The following is a 22,890-nucleotide window of genomic DNA, read 5'->3' as shown; positions in this document are numbered from 1 at the left end:
AGTCCATCAGGCAGAGACTTCAAATTCAACAGGGATGGTTAGAGATGATGTAATATTGGATTTGTCAAAGTAGATAAGACAGGTAGAAATTTAGAGTCAATACTCTAAATTGTTATACAAATTGAAAGAAAGACAGACTTGCATTTATAGAGTCATAGAATTATACAGCACAGAAAGAGGCCCTTCGTGTCCACACCGGCCATCAAGCCCAGTCTATTCTAATCCCATTTTCCAGCACTTGGTCCGTAGCCTTGTATGCTATGGCGTTTCAAGTGCTCATCTAAATGCTTCTTGAATGTTGTGAGGGTTCCTGCCTCTACCATCCTTTCAGGCAGTGAATTCCAGATTCCAACCACCCTCTGGGTGAAAAAGTTTTTCCTCAAATCCCCTCTAAACCTCCTCCCCTTACCTTGAAACTATGCCCCCTGGTTATTGACCTCTCTACTAAGGGGAAAAGTTCCTTTCTATCTACCCTATCTATGCCCCTCATAATTTTGTACACCTCAATCAGGTCCCCCCTCTGCTCTAAGGAAAACAACCGCAGCCTGTCCAGTCGCTCTTCATTTCTGAAGCGCTCCAGCCCAGGTAACATCCTGGTAAATCTCCTCTGCACCCTCTCCAATGCAATCACATCCTTCCTATAGTGTGGTGACCAGAACTGCACACAGTATTCCAGCTGTGGCCTAACTAGCGTTTTGTACAGCTCCATCATAACTTCCCTGGTTAAATAGCGCCTTTCACGACCACCAGACGTCTCAAAGCTCTTTACAGCCAAAAGAAGTACTTTTTGAAGTGGAGTCACTGTTGTAATGCGCTCTCCATAGAAAAGAATGAGCTTGAATCTCTAAGAACTGCTTTTGAACTCACATTAAATAATGTATATATTTGCCAATGTCTCTAAAAATAAAGCAACAGAAAAGAAAGAAACATAGAAAAATAGGAGCAGGAGCAGGCCATTCGGCCCTTCGAGCCTGCTCCGCCATTCAATATGATCATGGCTGATCATCCAAACCCTAGCACCCGGTCCCTACACCGACAGCCATCCCACCCAAGCCCTATCCCCGTAACCCCGTGTATTTAATCCCCCCTAACACTAAGGGTCAATTTTTATCATGGCCAATCAACCTAACCTGCACATCTTTGGACTGTGGGAGGAAACCGGAGCACCCGGCGGAAACCCACGGAGAATGTGCAAACTCCACACAGACAGTCACCCGAGGCCGGATTTGAACCCGGGTCCCTGGCGCTGTGAGGCAACAGTGCTAACCACTATGCCACCGTGCTGACCTCAATACAGGAAACTTTGTGCTATCCGGAGGTGAGCTATCCGGCAAACTGGAGCCACCGGCAGAAATCAGGTGCTGTTTTTTATTCTTCTTGTTTGTTTTCTTTGCTTTTTTTTTTCCCCCACAGTCAAGCAGTGCAAGGTCTGTAGCTATAGCAACAGTTTTAGCTACAGACCCTTGCAGCCACACACGAGTGTTTAGAAGCTGTTGCTAAGCAACAGTGATTGTTGTCAGATACGGAGATAAGAATCTCCATATCTTTCAACATTAACTCTGGAGTGTACGGCACTTTTTAGGCAACGGCAGCAGCTCGGTCCCGTCGGTGCCGGATAGCACAAAGTTTCCTGTACCATATTCCCGCTCTCTCCCCATACCCCTTGATGCCTTTTGTGTCTAGAAATCTATCTATCTCCTTCTTAAATATATTCAGTGACTTGGCCTCCACAGCCTTCTGTGGTAGAGAATTCCACAGGTTCACCACCCTCTGAGTGAAGAAATTGCTCCTCATCTCAGTCCTAAATGTCCTACCCCGTATCCTGAGACTGTGACCCCTCGTTCTAGACCCCCCCCCCCCCAGCCAGGGGAAACATCCTCCCTGCATCCAGTCTGTCTAGCCCTGTCAGAATTTTATACATTTCAATGAGATCCCCTCTTATCACATCACATCTATCTTAGATAGCCAATGTCATGAATCTTACCATTCATGTAGAAATGACTCATGAGATAACACTGGGCGGCCAGCTGGTGGCGCCGTCCAAGGAGTATAAATACTCGGGTGGCATAGTGGTTAGCACTGTTGCCTCACAGCACCAGGGACCCGGGTTCAAATCTGGCCTCGGGCGACTATCTGTGTGGAGTTTGCGCATTCTCCCCGTGTTTGCGTGGGTTTCCTCCGGGTGCTCCGGTTTCCTCCCACAGTCCAAAGATGTGCAGGTTAGGTTGATTTGGCTATGATAAATTGACCCTTAATGTTAGGGGATTAAATACGTGGGGTTACGGGAATAGGGTGGGATATGTGTCGGTGCAGGCTCGATGGGCCGAAATGGCCTCTATCTGCACTGTGGGGATTCTGTGATTCTGTGGGCCCAGCTTGCTCAGGACGTTTTTGTAACCAGGAACTAGTGATGTAACTAGAACTCATGGTTGTGAAACAGTTGATTAAAGCCTTGTTTAATACTCAAACCAAGTGCTTAGTAGTTTTCTTACGTCAGCCTCTTCCTTCTTAGACAAGGAAAATAACGAGAAGTGCGAGTATTGGTAAGATGGACATAACCATAATCGCCTCGTCTTACCTGCTCAACTAATACAGCATTTTGCAGCGAGGTATGCTGCTGTAGATGGGACACAAATTCCTTCATGTTTGGCAATAGATCCATCATAGTGGAAACCTGAATATCAATAGTATGAGACAGAGGAAAAAAACAGCTACATTACTATTTTTTTTTAATGCGTAAAGGTGTGGGAGCATGTGTGGAAGGAAATGATCGAAGACCCTTACGCAGGACACCAGCACGTACAAAGCAGTAGGAGAAAAGACAAGGAAGCCAAGAAGTAGTGGGTTTTAAAAGCCTGCATCTCCCATCTTCAAAAATACACGGGATCAGTGGCTGTGGCTACCTGTTCTTATCCCTCTGAAGGCTGACCAGAAAGATAGCGCGACCATCACTGGAGTATTGTGTACAGTTTTTGCACACTCCATCATAGAAAGGACATGAAAGCAATGGAAAGGTTCAGTAGTGAGTCATTAAGATACTACCCTTGATGAGCAGTTATAGTTAAATGCCTGGCGGTTCCACTCGATCACGTTGGATTTTCAGCGTAAATCGGCTGAAATCAGCGTTAACTGGTGCAAAAAAAATCATGGAATTTTAAACGCAAATTACATTCAGCACAAATCGGGTTTCCGCGATCGTTTGTGATAGTTTTTAAAAACATCGCGCTGGAAGCCGGCCCCGCCCACAAAACTGGCCACGCCCCCCTTGGGGTGAACCAATCACCATTGGGAGTTTCCGCTAATTGCACTTGTTTGCGGGCCTACACTAATAGGAACATTTTAAAAGCTTTTGAATGTCATTTAAAAAATTTTTAATTTACTTACAACTGACTACTGTACCCCAATATCATTAGCAAATGGTTCTGTATATTTTTTTTAAAGTAATTTTCAGTCATTTAAGATCAGTTTGCTCACAGCTGGTGGATAGACAGTTTAAAAATGCTTATTTTTGTGATAAACCCATCTTCAGCTGTATTAATCAAACTGCACCTAGTAACCACTCTTAAATATTTCAAGGAATATCGTTGTAGCAAATCTTTTTAAAATTAGTTTTTAAAACGCTGCCCGATTGCACGCCAGATTTTGCGCTCGGCGATATGCAAATGAGCTTGAGCGGAAACTTGAGGGGAAAAAAAAACACTTTTTAAAACGGGCTGTAAGAACGTTGACACTTTTTTTTAAAAAAGCTGCTTTTGGGCCCAAACTTTGCAGAGAACCTGGATTTAGATTCCACATACAGGAGGTGAAACATGATCAACGTTAGACAACTTAACAATACTCATTGGCCCAGAAATTCGGGTCCCCACGTGTAGGCCCAACGAAAGTGCTGGTTTCGTGCATGCACTGCGCATGCGCGGGAAACCAGCACTTCTGTTCCCCTGAAAGAAGGGGTTCAGAGGTGGAACGCGTGCGCCGGAGAGGCAGCGCGTGCGCATTGAACTTACGTTTTTTTTCCAGCTTTCTCCGGGAGGGTAAGTCTCCAGCAGTTACACTTTTAAAAAGCAGGCGCAAGGCCTGCTTTTAACAAGATAAGTGGTGAATTAATTCAAATTAAAACATTTTTTCCACAGGTTTATTATTTTTAAATACTTTAAAGAAAGGTAAGTTTATTTTTAGCCCCGTTAGAAAATGTAATTAATTTTTTCAAAAATTTAAATTATTGTTTAAAATATTTTATGTAATTTATAGTTATTTTAAAAATGTGATTTAAAAAAAATTATTTGAAGTTTTAGTGATGTTTTGGGGCTTATAGTATTTATAAGTTTGACAGCTCTTCCTGTTAAACTTATGAATGAAGCATTCCCTGCTACCATTGGCTCTCCATGGCCCACGTGATCCCAGGGGATGCTTCGAACTAACTGCGCCCCTGGGATACGCAAGCACTGCGCGCCGGCAGTTGGAGGAGGCCCAGGATCGGAATCCCACGGGGTCCCACAGCTCAACGGCCGGCGCGCTAGGTAAGTGCAGGTCGGGGGCTTGCATCCGCGGGAAGCCTCCCACCCGAATTTCTGGGCCAATATTTTCAAGCAGCTATTTTCAGTCATAGGATAACTGGCCCTCAGCTGATGCCCACACACAGAATGCCACTAGTCTGTACCTGTCTTTTGAATGACTTTCTAATTTGTCCAGTAGAATCCTTCCAGACCTTTGTGTAGCGCCGGATGCAGTAGCTCTCTTGTACTTTGGGATCTAGTATGCCTGAAATCACTTCCATTAACTTGGCATGAGGAATGGCATCATAGGCACCAGTAACATCTACCTGCAACAAGAATAGGTTTATGTTTGACTCTCCAGTACAATACGCCCTGTGCAGCTTTCAAACTAGCCATGTCAAGCTTTGCCCAGTGGTAGCACTCTGGCCTCGAAGGAAGAAGGTTGTGGGTTTAAGACGCAAGTGTATCATCTAGGCTGACAATTCAGTGCAGTACTGAGGGAAACGCTGCCTTGTCAGAGGTCCCGCCTTTCAGGACCAAGACCAGATGAATGCATGGGCTCCCACGGCATTATTCGAAGGACAGCAGGGCGTTCTCCTCGTGTCCTGATCAACATTCCTCCCTCAACTATCATCAAAACAGATTAAATGGTCATTTATCCCATTTGCAGTCAGCTGCCAGGTTTGACTATAAAACAACAATGACTGAAGTTTAAAAATAATTCATTGGCTTTGGGATATATTGAGAACATGAAGCATGCTGCATAAATACAACTTCATTCTTTCTTTTCTTTAATGTTTTTGTATCATACATCTGAAAACAGACAATTTCTATTTAACATTACAAAGAATTACAGGGGGGCGTGATACCATCGAGAATTTATGTATTACAATTTCAGTGGTTACAATATACTGTCGTGCTGTATTATATGTGAACACCACGGAGGTTGAAAGGAGTAGGACAAAAGACCAGGTAAATAACCAGTAACTGTGTGGCAGCGCACTTAGGCCTTAAGCGCCTGAAAATTGTAGAAGGAAAGACCAAGGGAGGCAAGACGTTCCGAGGATTTGAAGTCCTGGGAATGAAGGACTTAGAGCAGAAGTCTGGATTTCAAAACAGTTAGCACACAGGAGAGTAAAGTGTGTTGGATGACAAATTTGCACTTCAGGAAGAACAAAAGGGGAAAGTTCAGAGGATCGTTGACCATGGTAATACCAATAAATCAGAAAGACAAGGAGGGTGGAGCCAAGAAGGTGCTCATCTGTCAGACAAGGTTTTTCTTGTAATAACAACAGAAAATGCTGGAAAAACTCAGCAGGCCAGGGCAGCATCCATGGAGGGAGAAACAGAGTTAACGTTTCAGGTCGATGTTTCTCTCTCCACGGATGCTGCCCTGGCCTGCTGAGTTTTTCCAGCGTTTTCTGTTGTTATTTCGAATTTCCAGCATCCGCAGTATTGTGCTATCGTATTAAGGTTTTTCTTGTATCCTGTCCTGGCGTGCAAGACAAGTATTAGAAGTGCATTCGTTACCTCCAGCCTCGATTATTCCAACGCTCTCCTGGCCCGACTCCCATCAACCATCCTCCGCAAACTTGAGCTCATCCAAAACTCTACTGAACCGTGTCCTAACTCGCACCAAGTCCCGTTCACCCATCACCCCTGTGCTCACTGCCCGTATCCTAACTCGCACCAAGTCCCGTTCACCCATCACCCCCTGTGCTCACTGCCCCGTGTCCTAACTCGCACCAAGTCCCGTTCACCCATCACCCCTGTGCTCACTGCCCTGTGTCCTAACTCGCACCAAGTCCCGTTCACCCATCACCCCTGTGCTCACTGCCCCGTGTCCTAACTCGCACCAAGTCCCGTTCACCCATCACCCCTGTGCTCACTGCCCGTATCCTAACTCGCACCGAGTCCCGTTCACCCATCACCCCCTGTGCTCACTGCCCCGTGTCCTAACTCGCACCAAGTCCCGATCACCCATCACCCCTGTGCTCACTGCCCCGTGTCCTAACTCGCACCAAGTCCCGTTCACCCATCACCCCGTGCTCACGGCCCGTGTCCTAACTCGCACCGAGTCCCGTTCACCCATCACCCCTGTGCTCACTGCATCGTGTCCTAACTCGCACCAAGTCCCGTTCACCCATCACCCCCGTGCTCACTGCCCCGTATCCTAACTCGCACCAAGTCCCGTTCACTCATCACCCCCTGTGCTCACTGCCCCGTATCCTAACTCGCACCAAGACCCGTTCACCCATCACGCCCTGTGCTCACTGCCCCGTGTCCTAACTCACACCAAGTCCCGTTCACCCATCACCCCGTGCTCACTGCCCCGTGTCCTAACTCACACCCAGTCCCGTTCACCCATCACCCCGTGCTCACTGCCCCGTGTCCTAACTCGCACCGAGTCCCGTTCACCCATCACCCCCTGTGCTCACTGCCCCGTGTCCTAACTCACACCAAGTCCCGTTCACCCATCACCCTCTGTGCTCACTGCCCCGTGTCCTAACTCGCACCAAGTCCCGTTCACCCATCACCCCCTGTGCTCACTGCCCCGTATCCTAACTCACACCAAGTCCCGTTCACCCATCACCCCCTGTGCTCACTGCCCCGTATCCTAACTCGCACCAAGTCCCGTTCACCCATCACCCCGTGCCCTAACTCGCACCAAGTCCCGTTCACCTATCACCCACTGTGCTCACTGCCCCGTATCCTAACTCGCACCAAGTCCCGTTCACCTATCACCCCGTGCTCACTGCCCCGTATCCTAACTCGCACCAAGTCCTGTTCACCCATCACCCCGTGCTCACTGCCCCGTATCCTAACTCGCACCAAGTCCCGTTCACCCATCACCCCGTGCTAACTGCCCCGTATCCTAACTCACACCCAGTCCCGTTCACCCATCACCCACTGTGCTCACTGCCCCGTGTCCGAACTCGCACCCAGTCCCGATCACCCATCACCCCGTGCTCACTGCCCCGTGTCCTAACTCACACCCAGTCCCGTTCACCCATCACCCTCTGTGCTCACTGCCCCGTGTCCTAACTCGCACCAAGTCCCGTTCACCCATCACCCCGTGCTCACTGCCCCGTGTCCTAACTCGCACCCAGTCCCGTTCAACCATCACCCCCTGTGCTCACTGCTCCGTATCCTAACTCGCGCCAAGTCCCGTTCACCCATCACCCCGTGCTCACTGCCCCGTATCCTAACTCGCACCAAGTCCCGTTCACCCATCACCCCGTGCTCACTGCCCCGTATCCTAACTCGCATCGAGTCCCGTTCACCCATCACCCCCTGTGCTCACTGCCCCGTATCCTAACTCGCACCAAGTCCCGTTCACCCATCACCCCCCGTGCTAACTGCCCCGTGTCCTAACTCGCACCAAGTCCCGTTCACCCATCACCCCCTGTGCTCACTGCCCCTTGTCCTAACTCGCACCAAGTCCCCTTCACCCATCACCCCCTGTGCTCACTGCCCCGTGTCCTAACTCGCACCAAGTCCTGTTCACCCATCACCCGTGTTCACTGCCCCGTATCCAAACTCGCACCAAGTCCCGTTCACCCATCACCCCCTGTGCTCACTGCCCCGTGTCCTAACTCGCACCCAGTCCCGCTCACCCATCACCCCGTGCTCACTGCCCCGTGTCCTAACTCGCACCAAGTCCCGTTCACCCATCACCCCCTGTACTCACTGCCCCGTGTCCTAACTCGCACCAAGTCCCGTTCACTCGTCACCCCGTGCTCACTGCCCCGTGTCCTAACTCGCACCAAGTCCCGTTCACTCATCACCCCCTGTGCTCACTGCCCCGTGTCCTAACTCGCACCAAGTCCCGTTCACCCATCACCCCGTGCTCACTGCCCCGTGTCCTAACTCGCACCAAGTCCCGTTCACCCGTCACCCCCTGTGATCACTGCCCCGTGTCCGAAGTCACACAGAATCCCGTTCACCCATCACCCCCTGTGCTCACTGCCCCGTGTCCTAACTCGCACCAAGTCCCGTTCACCCATCACCCCCTGTGCTCACTGCCCCGTGTCCTAACTCACACCCAGTCCCGTTCACCCATCACCCCGTGCTCACTGCCCCGTGTCCGAACTCGCACCAAGTCCCGTTCACTCGTCACCCCGTGCTCACTGCCCCGTGTCCTAACTCGCACCAAGTCCCGTTCACTCATCACCCCCTGTGCTCACTGCCCCGTGTCCTAACTCGCACCAGGTCCCGTTCACCCATCACCCCCTGTGCTCACTGCCCCGTGTCCTAACTCGAACCAAGTCCCGTTCACTCATCACCCCCTGTGCTCACTGCCCCGTGTCCTAACTCGCACCAAGTCCCGTTCACCCATCACCCCCTGTGCTCACTGCCCCGTATCCTAACTCGCACCTAGTCCCGTTCACCCATCACCCCGTGCTCCCTGCCCCGTGTCCTAACTCGCACCCAGTCCCGTTCACCCATCACCCCCGTGCTCACTGCCCCGTATCCTAACTCGCACCAAGACCCGTTCACCCATCACGCCCTGTGCTCACTGCCCCGTGTCCTAACTCACACCAAATCCCGTTCACCCATCACCCCCTGTGCTCACTGCCCCGTGTCCTAACTCACACCAAGTCCCGTTCACCCATCACCCCCTGTGCTCACTGCCCCGTGTCCTAACTCACACCCAGTCCCATTCACCCATCACCCCGTGCTCACTGCCCCGTATCCTAACTCGCACCAAGTCCCGTTCACCCATCACCCCCTGTGCTCACTGCCCCGTGTCCTAACTCGCACCAAGTCCCGTTCACCCATCACCCCGTGCTCACTGCCCCGTGTCCTAACTCGCACCAAGTCCCGTTCACCCATCACCCCGTGCTCACTGCCCCGTGTCCTAACTCACACCCAGTCCCGTTCACCCATCACCCCGTGCTCACTGCCCCGTATCCTAACTCGCGCCAAGTCCCATTCACTCATCACCCCTTGTGCTCACTGCCCCGTGTCCTAACTCGCACCAAGTCCCGTTCACCCATCACCCCCTGTGCTCACTGCCCCGTGTCCTAACTCGCACCAAGTCCCGTTCACCCATCACCCCGTGCTCACTGCCCCGTATCCTAACTCACACCAAGTCCCGTTCACCCATCACCCCGTGCTCACTGCCCCGTGTCCTAACTCGCACCAAGTCCCGTTCACCCATCACCCCCTGTGCTCACTGCCCCGTGTCCTAACTCGCACCCAGTCCCGTTCACCCATCACCCCGTGCTCACTGCCCCATGTCCTAACTCACACCCAGTCCCGTTCACCCATCACCCCCTGTGCTCACTGCCCCGTGTCCTAACTCGCACCAAGTCCCGTTCACCCATCACCCCCTGTGCTCACTGCCCCGTGTCCGAACTCGCACCCAGTCCCGTTCACCCATCACCCCCTGTGCTCACTGCCCCGTGTCCTAACTCGCACCCAGTCCCGTTCACCCATCACCCCGTGCTCACTGCCCCGTGTCCTAACTCGCACCAAGTCCCGTTCACCCATCACCCCCTGTGCTCACTGCCCCGTGTCCGAAGTCACACTGAATCCCGTTCACCCATCACCCCCTGTGCTCACTACCCCGTGTCCTAACTCACACCCAGTCCCGTTCACCCATCACCCCGTGCTCACTGCCCCGTATCCTAACTCGCACCAAGTCCCGTTCACTCATCACCCCTTGTGCACACTGCCCCGTGTCCTAACTCGCACCAAGTCCCGTTCACCCATCACCCCCTGTGCTCACTGCCCCGTGTCCTAACTCGCACCAAGTCCCGTTCACCCATCACCCCGTGCTCACTGCCCCGTATCCTAACTCGCACCAAGTCCCGTTCACCCATCACCCTCTGTGCTCACTGCCCCGTGTCCTAACTCGCACCCAGTCCCGTTCACCCATCACCCCCTGTGCTCACTGCCCCGTGTCCTAACTCACACCCAGTCCCGTTCACCCATCACCCCCTGTGCTCACTGCCCCGTGTCCTAACTCGCACCAAGTCCCGTTCACCCATCACCCCGTGCTCACTGCCCCGTGTCCGAACTCGCACCCAGTCCCGTTCACCCATCACCCCCTGTGCTCACTGCTCCGTATCCTAACTCGCACCAAGTCCCGTTCACCCATCACCCCCCGTGCTCACTGCCCCGTGTCCTAACTCGCACCAAGTCCCGGTCACCCATCACCCCCTGTGCTCACTGCCCCTTGTCCTAACTCACACCAAGTCCCCTTCACCCATAACCCCCTGTGCTCACTGCCCCGTGTCCTAACTCGCACCAAGTCCCGTTCACCCATCACCCCCTGTGCTCACTGCCCCGTGTCCTTACTCGCACCGAGTCCCGTTCACCTGTCACCCTCTGTGCTCACTGCCCCGTGTCCGAAGTCACACCGAATCCCCTTCACCCATCACCCCCTGTGCTCACTGCCCCGTGTCCTAACTCACACCCAGTCCCTTTCACCCATCACCCCGTGCTCACTGCCCCGTATCCTAACTCGCACCAAGTCCCGTTCACTCATCACCCCCTGTGCTCACTGCCCCGTGTCCTAACTCGCACCTTGTCCCATTCACCCATCACCCCCTGTGCTCACTGCCCCGTGTCCTAACTCGCACCAAGTCCCGTTCACCCATCACCCCCTGTGCTCACTGCCCCGTGTCCTAACTCGCACCAAGTCCTGTTCACCCATCACCCGTGTTCACTGCCCCGTATCCTAACTCGCACCAAGTCCCGTTCACCCATCACCCCCTGTGCTCACTGCCCCGTGTCCTAACTCGCACCCAGTCCCGCTCAGCCATCACCCCCTGTGCTCACTGCCCCGTGTCCTAACTCGCACCAAGTCCCGTTCACCCATCACCCCCTGTGCTCACTGCCCCGTGTCCTAACTCACACCCAGTCCCGTTCACCCATCACCCCGTGCTCACTGCCCCGTGTCCTAACTCGCACCAAGTCCCGTTCACTCATCACCCCGTGCTCACTGCCCCGTGTCCTAACTCGCACCAAGTCCCGTTCACTCATCACCCCGTGCTCACTGCCCCGTGTCCTAACTCGCACCAAGTCCCGTTCACCCATCACCCCGTGCTCACTGCCCCGTGTCCTAACTCGCACCAAGTCCCGTTCACTCATCACCCCCTGTGCTCACTGCCCCGTGTCCTAACTCGCACCAAGTCCTGTTCACCCATCACCCCCTGTGCTCACTGCCCCGTATCCTAACTCGCACCAAGTCCCGTTCACCCATCACCCCGTGCTCACTGCCCCGTGTCCTAACTCGCACCAAGTCCCGTTCACCCATCACCCCCGTGCTCACTGCCCCGTATCCTAACTCGCACCAAGTCCCGTTCACTCATCACCCCCTGTGCTCACTGCCCCGTATCCTAACTCGCACCAAGACCCGTTCACCCATCACGCCCTGTGCTCACTGCCCCGTGTCCTAACTCGCACCAAATCCCGTTCACCCATCACCCCCTGTGCTCACTGCCCCGTGTCCTAACTCACACCAAGTCCCGTTCACCCATCACCCCGTGCTCACTGCCCCGTGTCCTAACTCACACCCAGTCCCGTTCACCCATCACCCCCTGTGCTCACTGCCCCGTGTCCCAACTCGCACCAAGTCCCGTTCACCCATCACCCCCTGTGCTCACTGCCTCGTGTCCTAACTCGCACCAAGTCCTGTTCACCCATCACCCCCTGTGCTCACTGCCCCGTGTCCTAACTCGCACCAAGTCCTGTTCACCCATCACCCGTGTTCACTGCCCCGTATCCTAACTCGCACCAAGTCCCGTTCACCCATCACCCCCTGTGCTCACTGCCCCGTGTCCTAACTCGCACCCAGTCCCGCTCACCCATCACCCCCTGTGCTCACTGCCCCGTGTCCTAACTCGCACCAAGTCCCGTTCACCCATCACCCCCTGTGCTCACTGCCCCGTGTCCTAACTCACACCCAGTCCCGTTCACTCATCACCCCGTGCTCACTGCCCCGTGTCCTAACTCGCACCAAGTCCCGTTCACTCATCACCCCGTGCTCACTGCCCCGTGTCCTAACTCGCACCAAGTCCCGTTCACCCATCACCCCGTGCTCACTGCCCCGTGTCCTAACTCGCACCAAGTCCCGTTCACTCATCACCCCCTGTGCTCACTGCCCCGTGTCCTAACTCGCACCAAGTCCTGTTCACCCATCACCCCCTGTGCTCACTGCCCCGTATCCTAACTCGCACCAAGTCCCGTTCACCCATCACCCCGTGCTCACTGCCCCGTGTCCTAACTCGCACCAAGTCCCGTTCACCCATCACCCCCTGTGCTCACTGCCCCGTGTCCTAACTCACACCCAGTCCCGTTCACCCATCACCCCCTGTGCTCACAGCCCCGTGTCCTAACTCGCACCGAGTCCCGTTCACCCATCACCCCCTGTGCTCACTGCCCCGTGTCCTAACTCACACCAAGTCCCGTTCACCCATCACCCCCTGTGCTCACTGCCCCGTGTCCTAACTCGCACCAAGTCCCGTTCACCCATCACCCCCAGTGCTCACTGCCCCGTATCCTAACTCGCACCAAGTCCCGTTCACCCATCACCCCGTGCCCTAACTCGCACCAAGTCCCGTTCACCTATCACCCCCTGTGCTCACTGCCCCGTATCCTAACTCGCACCAAGTCCCGTTCACCTATCACCCCGTGCTCACTGCCCCGTATCCTAACTCGCACCAAGTCCTGTTCACCCATCACCCCGTGCTCACTGCCCCGTATCCTAACTCGCACCAAGTCCCGTTCACCCATCACCCCCTGTGCTCACTGCCCCTTGTCCTAACTCGCAACAAGTCCCGTTCACTCATCACCCCGTGCTCACTGCCCCGTGTCCTAACTCGCACCAAGTCCCGTTCACCCATCACCCCGTGCTCACTGCCCCGTATCCTAACTCGCACCAAGTCCCGTTCACCCATCACCCGTGCTCACTGCCCCCTGTCCTAACTCGCACCAAGTCCCGTTCACCCATCACCCCCGTGCTCACTGCCCGTATCCTAACTCGCACCAAGTCCCGTTCACTCATCACCCCCTGTGCTCACTGCCCCATGTCCTAACTCGCACCAAGTCCCGTTCACCCATCACCCCTGTGCTCACTGCCCCGTATCCTAACTCGCACCAAGTCCCGTTCACCCATCACCCCGTGCTCACTGCCCCCTGTCCTAACTCGCACCAAGTCCCGTTCACCCATCACCCCCGTGCTCACTGCCCGTATCCTAACTCGCACCAAGTCCCGTTCACCCATCACCCATCACCCCGTATCCTAACTCGCACCAAGTCCCGTTCACCCATCACCCCTGTGCTCACTGCCCTCTCCTAACTCGCACCAAGTCCCGTTCACCCATCACCCCGTGCTCACTGCCCCGTATCCTAACTCGCACCAAGTCTCATTCACCCATCACCCCGTGCTCACTGCCCCGTATCCTAACTCGCACCAAGTCCCGTTCACCCATCACCCCCGTGCTCACTGCCCGTATCCTAACTCGCACCAAGTCCCGTTCACCCATCACCCATCACCCCGTATCCTAACTCGCACCAAGTCCCGTTCACCCATCACCCCTGTGCTCACTGCCCTCTCCTAACTCGCACCAAGTCCCGTTCACCCATCACCCCTGTGCTCACTGCCCGTATCCTAACTCGCACCAAGTCTCATTCACCCATCACCCCGTGCTCACTGCCCCGTATCCTAACTCGCACCAAGTCCCGTTCACCCATCACCCCGTGCTCACTGCCCGTATCCTAACTCGCACCAAGTCCCGTTCACCCATCACCCCCTGTGCTCACTGCCCCGTGTCCTAACTCGCACCAAGTCCCGTTCACCCATCACCCCCTGTGCTCACTGCCCCGTATCCTAACTCGCACCAAGTCCCGTTCACCCATCACCCCCTGTGCTCACTGCCCCATATCCTAACTCGCACCAAGTCCCGTTCACTCATCACCCCCCTGTGCTCACTGCCCCGTATCCTAACTCGCACCAAGTCCCGTTCACCCATCACCCCTGACCAACATTGGCTCTCAGTCCAGCAACGCCTCGATTATAATATTCTCATCCTTGCTTACAAAGCCCTCCATGGCCTCACCCCTCCCTATCTCTGTAACCTACTCCAGGCCTACAACCTTCTGCGATATCGGCGCTCCTCCAGTTCTGGCCTCTTGAGCTTCCCAATTGTCAATCGCTCCACCATTGATGGCCGTGCTTTCGGCTGCCTGGGCCCTAAGCTCTTGAATTCCCTCGCTAAACCTCCCCGCCTCTCTCTCTTCCTTTAAGTCGCGTCTTAAAACCTATCTATCTACCTATCCTAATATCTTATGTGGCTCGGTGTCAAATTTTGTCTGATAATGCTCCTGCAAAGCGCCTTGCCATGTTTACTGCATCTAAGGTGCTATATAAATGCAAGTCGCAGTTGTTTTTGATGAAGCTTTAGGTTGCTGCCTCTTCTAAAGACTACCTGCTGAAAAGTAGCCTGTACGCAGCTACTACTCTGGGGGAATAACATTTTCTTTGGATTGATTAGATGGATGCTCGCCACTTGGGCCATCTACAAAGATGACTAAACACTGACATTTATACCGGTACTCTTGTTTTTAATGTGCGTTTCACATCGAATTTACCCACCTTTTGATATTTAGGGTGAGTTTTGCAGAAGGAATTACAAGAGTTTCAAATGTCTTTAGGACATAGCTACCACAATGTCAAGTGAGAGAAGGACACACCCAGTAACAAATGTGTAACCCACTGACCCGGCCAGCAGACAGCAATGGTGCTAATAGGCGAGTCTTTCAGAAGTTTTCAGGTACAGATAGGCACAACCTCAAAGGACGGATACACAAAGTTATGGAGCATCAGGTAAGTGTTGATGGAGTGAGGGGGACAGTGACCTTGAATGACTGGGAGATGAAATTCACTGTGTAGCTAAAAGGCAAGGACAATTATTTATGCTTTCCTCCAATCCTCTCCCTTCCTTTTCTATAACTGCTGATTCACCCTGGGGCATGATTCACAGGCACTCTCCAGTGTGAGCCCAGATAATTCATTCTGGCAGAGGAAAGGATCAGGCCCAAGCCCGATTCTGTCCTCATGCACCAGAAGCAGGAGCCCTGGTTGACTTTTCCCCTCTTTAGCCCACAAGTGACGAGACCAATTGTACGGTTTCTATTGCTGCCCCATCTGAACTCAGCACAGATCAGGGATTGAACCCAGAACCTTTCTGATGTGTATGGCTCAGTTCCACACTGCACAATGCGTGCCAATTTTCAGAGATCTTTCCAGTTCTTTACTTAATGAACGGATTACTTGCAGTTACAGGTATTACAACAACATGAGATGGCATCAGGATGTTCCTTTCATAGCTAATAAATATGCCAATTTAAAAAAAGACTTTACAGCCAATGAAGTACTTTTGAAGTGTAGCCACTGTTGTAATGTGGCAGCCAATATGCGCACAGCAAGCTCCCACAAACAGCAACGTGATAATGACCAAATAATCTGTTTTAGTGATGTTGATTGGGGGATAAATATTGGCCAGGACACCAGGGATAACTCCCCTGCTCTTCTTTGAAATAGTGCCATGGGATCATTTACGTCCACCCAAGAGACCAGACTGGGTCTCAGTTTAAAGTCTCATCTGAAAGACGGCACCTCTGACAGTGCAGCACTCCCTCAGTACTGCACTGGAGTGTCAGTCTAGCTTTCCTTATATGCCCACAACCTTCTGACCCAGAGGCGAGAGTGCTGCCCACTGAGCCACAGCTGACACCCAACAGTTAGAGATGCTTATAAATGAATGTACCACGGAGTATTTCATGAATACAGTGCAGGAGATCCATACCCACCAAGACATCATGTCACTGTTGGCAATTAGTTGAGAATAATGAAAAAGACATCATTTAATCTGGTGCAGTATCAGGACTTTAAACTCACTTTCACAAAATAATAAGGACATCTGTCTCTCACTTTTCCAGCTTTCAAACTCTGTAACACAAACTCCCTCCATGCTTTGTATATGTCATCAAGTCCAAAGACCGAGGAGCTCCTCAGCGCTGGGTTCTGTTGACGTTCATAATTCAACACACCAAACAGCACTTTCATCTGGGAGTCAGAGTACTGGATCTGTTTTGAATAAATAATTGTTCAAAACTGTTAAATGCCTACAAATACAAGTAATAACTCTACATACCGTAGCAACTGCCATGCACTAAATAGGAAACATTCATTCTTCAAGTGTGCGAATTGTGACAAGACACTTTCTCCATAGCAAGGAGGAGGAAGTAGGATAGCATTGGGATACCAACTGGCTCCTGTCAATCTAATCTCAGCATACAGTAAGGCAAGAAAAAACAGCAACAAAGTCACCTTATAGGTTACAGCGCTTCTCTTTAGATGAGGTGGCTGCCTTCCAACAATGATTAACAGCACAGAGTTACTATAAGGAAAGATTAAAGGGGGGGGGGGGGGGGGGGGGGGGGGGAATTAAAAAGGGTACTTTCTAAATGGTGAAAAGCTCAAACCAGTGGATGTCCAAAGAGACTTTGGAGGTCCAGGTGCATAGATCATTAAAATGTCGTGAACAGGTACAGAAAATAATCAAAAAGACTAATGAAATGCTGGCCTTTATATCCAGAGGACTAGAGTACAAGGGGGTAGAAGTTATGCTGCAGCTGCACGAAACCGTCGTTTGCTGATGACACGAAACTCGGTGGGATCGTGAGTTGTGAGGAGGATGCAAAGAGGCTTCAAGGCGATTTAGACAAGTTGAGTGAGTGGGCAAATACATGGCAGATGCAATATAACGTGGATAAATGTGAAGTTATCCACTTCAGCAGGAAAAACAGAAAGGTAGAGTATTATTTAAATGGTGATAGATTGGGAAATATTGATGTACAAAGGGACCTGGGTGTCCTTGTACACCAGTCACTGAAAGCAAACATGCAGGTGCAGCAAGCAGTTAGGAAGGCAAATGGTGTGTTGGCCTTCTATGCAAGAGAACTTGAGTACAGGGGCAAGAATGTCTTACTACAGTTATACAGGGCCTTGGTGAAACCACACCTGGAGTACTTTGTGCAGTTTTGGTCTCCTTACCTAAGAAAGGATATACTTGCCATAGAGGGAGTGCAGCAAAGGTTCACCAGACTGATTCCTGGGATGGCAGGACTGTCGTATGAGGAGAGATTGGGTCGACTAGGCCTGTATTCACTAGAGTTTAGAAGAATGAGAGGGGATCTCATTGAAACGTATAAAATTCTGACAGGGCTAGACAGACTGGATGCAGGGAGGATGTTTCCCCTGGCTGGGGGGTCTAGAACGAGGGGTCACAGTCTCAGGATACGGGGTAGGGCATTTAGGACTGAGATGAGGAGAAATTTCTTCACTCAGAGGGTGGTGAACCTGTGGAATTCTCGACCACAGAAGGCTGTGGAGGCCAAGTCACTGAATATATTTAAGAAGGAGATAGATAGATTTCTAGACACAAAAGGCATCAAGGGGTATGGGGAGAGCGGGAATATGGTATTGAGATAGAGGATCAGCCATGATCATACTGAATGGCGGAGCAGGTTCGACGGGCCGAATGGCCTACTCCTGCTCCTATTTTTCTATGTTTTCTAACCCTGGTTAGGCCTCACCTGGAGCACTGTGAGCAGTTCTGGGCACCACACCTTAGAAAGGATTGGCCTTGGAGGGAGTGCAGCGTAGGTTTACCAGAATGATACCCGGACTTCAAGGGTTAAGTTACGAGGAAAGATTACACAAATTAGGGTTGTATTACCTCGAATTTAGAAGGTTAAGGAGTGATCTGATCGAAGTTTTTAAGATATTATGGGGAACAGATAGGGTAGATAGAGAGAAACTATTTCCGCTGGTTGGGGATTCTAGAACTAGGGGGCATGGTCTAAAAATTAGAGCCAGACCTTTCAGGAGTGACATTAGGAAACACTCCTACACACAAAGGGCGGTAGAAGTTTGGAACTTTCTTCCACAAATGGCAACTGATGTTAGATCAATTGTTAATTTTAAATCTGAGATTGATAGCTTTTTGTTAACCAAAGGTATTAAGGGATATGGGCCAAAGGCGTGTATATGGCGTTATGTCGCAGATCAGCCATGATCTCACTGAAGGGCGAACAGGCTCGAGGGGCTGAATGGCCTACCCATGTTCCTATCATAATCATTGCTCCCTTTTTTTCCCGGACAGCAGGTACTGGTAATGGTTCTGCTGTTGCCATTTACGACTGCTCTAGACCCATCTTTTGATGATTTACTTGTCCTATTGCCACTCCCTTTTGCATTGCACCATCATCCCTTTTGTCATTTAATCATTCCTGCCTTCCACCCTATCACAGACCTTCCCTTTGTTCTTTCCTCCACTCCGCCGCTCCCACCACCCAACTTCTTTCCCTGGCTCTGTACTTGCTTATAAACGGTTAAATCTCTAACTTCTTCCAGTTCTGACGAAACATTAACTCTGTTTCTCTCTCCACAGACGCTGCTTGACCTGCTGAGTGTTTCCAGCATTTTCTGGTTTTATTTCAGTAGATTCACTGCCTGGTTTTGACCAGGAGAAATTTTGTTGTGTGTGTAAATCTGGGGCTTTCCCCGAATTTCCATCGGTCGGAGCTGTCTACCCTTGTTGAATTCCAATTATGAAATACTAAATACTGTAGTTGGCTCGAGCACTACATCGATTATATTCAAGAATCTATAAAGTACTAGTTGATCATTGAGGAAAATCTTGGTTTGTAATACAATCACAGTACCTTAAACTAAAAGACACTACATATATTTAAATACATAGTAGCAGTTAAAACATTGAATAATCAGAGACCAACAACAGAGAAAGTTACTGCGTGGTCAGCAGACACTAATGACCGATCAGCTTTTTTTAATTGGTCCATGCCAATCAACTCGCTCAACACTCAAGATAGTCATTTTCATGAGGAGGAATTTCTTCTCTCAGAGGGTGGTGAATCTTTGGAATTCTCTACCCCAGAGAGCTGTGGAGGCGGAGTCACTGAATATATTCAAGGCGGAGATTGACAGATATTTGAGCAACAGGGGAGTCAAGGGTTACGGGGAACAGGCAGGAAAGTGGAGTTGAGGCCAAGATCAGATCAGCCATGATCGTATTGAATGGCGGAGCAGGCTGGAGGGGCCGAATGGCCTACTCCTGCTCCTATTTCTTATGTTCATATACAATTTATTAACAATATATATTACAAAGTATTTGCAGCACCGAAACAGGCCATTCGACCCAGCAGGTCTATGCCAGTGTTTATGCTCCACACAAGCCTCCTCCCATCCCTCTTCATCTCACCCCATCAACATATCCTTCTATTCCTTACTGCCTCATGTGTTTATCTAGCTTCCCCTTGAATGCAACCTCAACTACTCCTTGTGGTAGCGAGTTCCACATCGAACCACTCTCTGGGTAAAGTGTCAGCTGTGGCTCAGTGGGTAGCTCACTCGTCTCCGAGTCAGAAGGTTGTGGATTCAAGACCCACTCCAGGGACTTGAGCACATAAATCTAGACTGACTCCAGCGCAGTGCTGAGGGAGCGCTGCACTGTCGGAGGTGCCGTCTTTCGGATGAGACGTTAAACCAAGGCCCCCTCTGCTCTCTCAGGTGGACGTAAAAGATCCCATGGCACAATTTCGAAGAAGAGCAGGGGAGTTATCCCCGGTGTCCTGGCCAATATTTATCCCTCAACCAACATAACAAAAACAGATTATCTGGTCATTATTGTTGGAGGAAATTTTAAAATGGCACCGTAGTGCCTGCTGAAATACTTGACATTCATTGACATTTTGCAGACACTAGCATGACAGCAGACTTGATCTGCTTACACCAAATGTGTGATCTCACTTGTACAGAACAGTAATATAATTAAGTTGCTTGCTAACGGTATAATAATATAATCAACTTGTTTTTGACAGAATGCGATTAAGGGTTGCTAAGGTATCGGATTGGCCAAAGTTAAAGGATGCTAAAGTACCAGATTGGCCAAGGAATTAATGTAATATGGTATCTTTCCTGTTTTTAAATTGTATAAAAGGAGCGCAGCTGCTATTGTAAAGCTGAGAAGCTGGCGATTGCACCAAGGGGGTGTATAGCACTTCTCCCAGAGCGCTCTGTAAATAAAAGTGTACTCACACATTCCAGCAAGGTCCGCAGTAGTCTGAGTTTATTGCTCTATAAGTCGAAGTTGGGTATACGTCAACCCTGTATATCACTGGGTCCGTTCAGGCTCCAATTCGGCGGTAACAATTATCACATTGCTGTTTGTGGGACCTTGCTGTGCGCAAATTGGCTGCTGCGTTTCCTACATTACAACAGGACTACACTTCAAAAGTACTTCATTGGCTGTAAAGCGCTTTGAGACGTCCGGTGGTTGTGAAAGGTGCTATGTAAATGCAAGTCTTTTTAAAGAAGTTTCTGTCCTCAATGTGACATGGTCAGGCCATCAGGGTATAGCTCATGCGCTAATAGAGGACAGGCTATAGTGTGAGGATCCTGGAGCCTTGTGTAGGCTGCCTTTACAGAATACGGGAGAAAAATATAATGGAGGAGGTTGAAATGAAGCACTGATGGAAACATAGTAGATACAGGAAACTTTCATTTAACCGGAGGTTAAAAGTCCGGAAAGCTCTATCTACCGGCAAAATTCAGGAGCCGTTTTCTATAGGTTTTTTTACTTCTCGTTGCTTTTTTTCCCCAGTCAGGCTCTGCAAGGTCTGTAGCTAAGCAACAGCTTCAGCTAGAGACGCTTGCAGCTGCAGCCGACTGTTTTGAAGCTGTTGCTAAGCAACAGGGTTTGTTGATTCACACGGAGCTGAAAAGCTCTGTATGTTTTAACATTAGGGCTGGATTGTACGGCAGTTTTGATCTAACGGCACCAGCTCGGTCCCATCAGTGCCGGATACCAGAAAGTTTCCTGTATATTTTTTTTAAAAGATACCAGAAAGTTTCCTGTATATTTTTTTTAAAAGATGAAAATTCTGAAATCACAAGAAAAGTAAAAAAATATCAATTGTGTGCATATATACCTTTTCCATTCAGCAGGGTATTATATGTGCACATTGTTAGATAAATCTGTGGTCAAATGGGTACGGTAGCAGACTAGTTATGGTACTGGACTAACCATCCACAATCATGAGCTCAGATACCACCAGCGCAGAGATTTTCATAAAAACCCAACTAACTTACTACAGTAATGTTGTTTGGGGAAGGGATCCTGCCACCCCTAACCAGTCTGGCTTGCCCGAGACTCCAGTGAGTACCATCTACAAGATGCACTGCAACTACTCGCCAAGGCTTCTTCGACAGTACCTCCCAAACCTGCGACCTCTTCCACCTAGAAGGACTAGGGCAGCAGGCACATGGGAACACCACCACCTCCAAGTTCTTCTCCAAGTCACACAGCATCCGGACTTGGAAATATATCGCCGATCCTTCATCGTCGCTGGGTCAAAATCCTGGAACTCCCTACCAACGATCCCTTTAAGCTGCGTGGCCGCGCAGCGCTCTGAAGCTCCACTGCAGCCGGCTCACTGGCATTTAAATGCAAAGACCGCGTATGCGCGGATTTTTGAATGGGCCGTACAGCTGGTTAAAGGGGCCGCGAGGCCCCAAAAAAAATTAGAGGGAACATCGCTACCTTCCCAACAGCACTGTGGGAGCACCTTCACCACACAGACTGCAGCAGTTCCAGAAGGTGGCTCGCCACCACCTTCTCAAGGGCACCTAGGGATGGGCAATAAATGCTGGACACCCACATCCCATGAAATAATTAAAATAGTCTCACATTGCATGGTTAACTTGAAAACCCTGTGAAGTGGTCTAGCGACACACTCATTTATAAAAACAATTTCTATAGAGAGCGGCCCACTACCACCTTCGCTGTCCACATCAAATAAGAATCATTAAAAAAAAATTGCTGAGTTTCTTGTGCTACTGGATCAAGATGTGCAAAGTCTTGTGACTGCATCAGCTCCAGTGCAAAGCTACCCCACCTAAAACTACATGAGTGGGAGTTAGAAGTCGTATTATACAGGGCAAGTGACAAAGTGGCAGGTGTAGATGTCACTGACACCCTTGTTATTCACAAACAAGCCATTTGAATCGGATATATAGACTGAACTGCAAATTACACCCGGCAAATAAATCAATCATGTTTGGCTCTGGAAAAACAAACTGATTAAACCTTTTTATTTGTTACCCTCTCCATCAACATACTGAAAAAAATGCGAGCTTAAAGAAAGACTTGCATTTATATAGCACTTTCGTGACCTCAGGATGTCCTAAAGCGCTTTACAGCCAATAAAGCACTTTTGAAGTGTAGTCACTGCTTTAATGTAGGAAACGCGGCAACAAATTTGTGCACAGCAAGCTCCCACAAACAGCAATGAGATAATG

At 50.6% G+C, this 22,890-nt stretch overlaps 1 protein-coding gene across 3 annotated transcripts in view; it reads right to left on the bottom strand.

Annotated features, from left to right (window-relative positions):
• Nucleotides 1-22,890, bottom strand: part of tert (telomerase reverse transcriptase) — a 119,140-nt gene that overhangs the window by 72,635 nt on the left and 23,615 nt on the right. For 2 of the 3 annotated variants that reach the window (XM_085989164.1, XM_085989167.1), the window contains exons 5-7: nt 16,405-16,593; nt 4,658-4,819; nt 2,579-2,674 (exon numbers count right to left, since the gene is read on the bottom strand). In XM_085989164.1, coding sequence (XP_085845290.1) covers nt 2,579-2,674; nt 4,658-4,819; nt 16,405-16,593 — 447 coding nt within the window. The remainder of the gene's footprint in view (nt 1-2,578; nt 2,675-4,657; nt 4,820-16,404; nt 16,594-22,890) is intronic. The other variant, XM_085989165.1, reaches the window with a different exon arrangement.

The sequence above is a fragment of the Somniosus microcephalus genome, chromosome 5, assembly GCF_052327205.1.
Source record: "Somniosus microcephalus isolate GS21.2 chromosome 5, FLI_Smic_1.0, whole genome shotgun sequence".
Taxonomy (NCBI): domain Eukaryota; kingdom Metazoa; phylum Chordata; class Chondrichthyes; order Squaliformes; family Somniosidae; genus Somniosus; species Somniosus microcephalus.
This window is presented reverse-complemented; position numbering and strand designations above follow the sequence as displayed.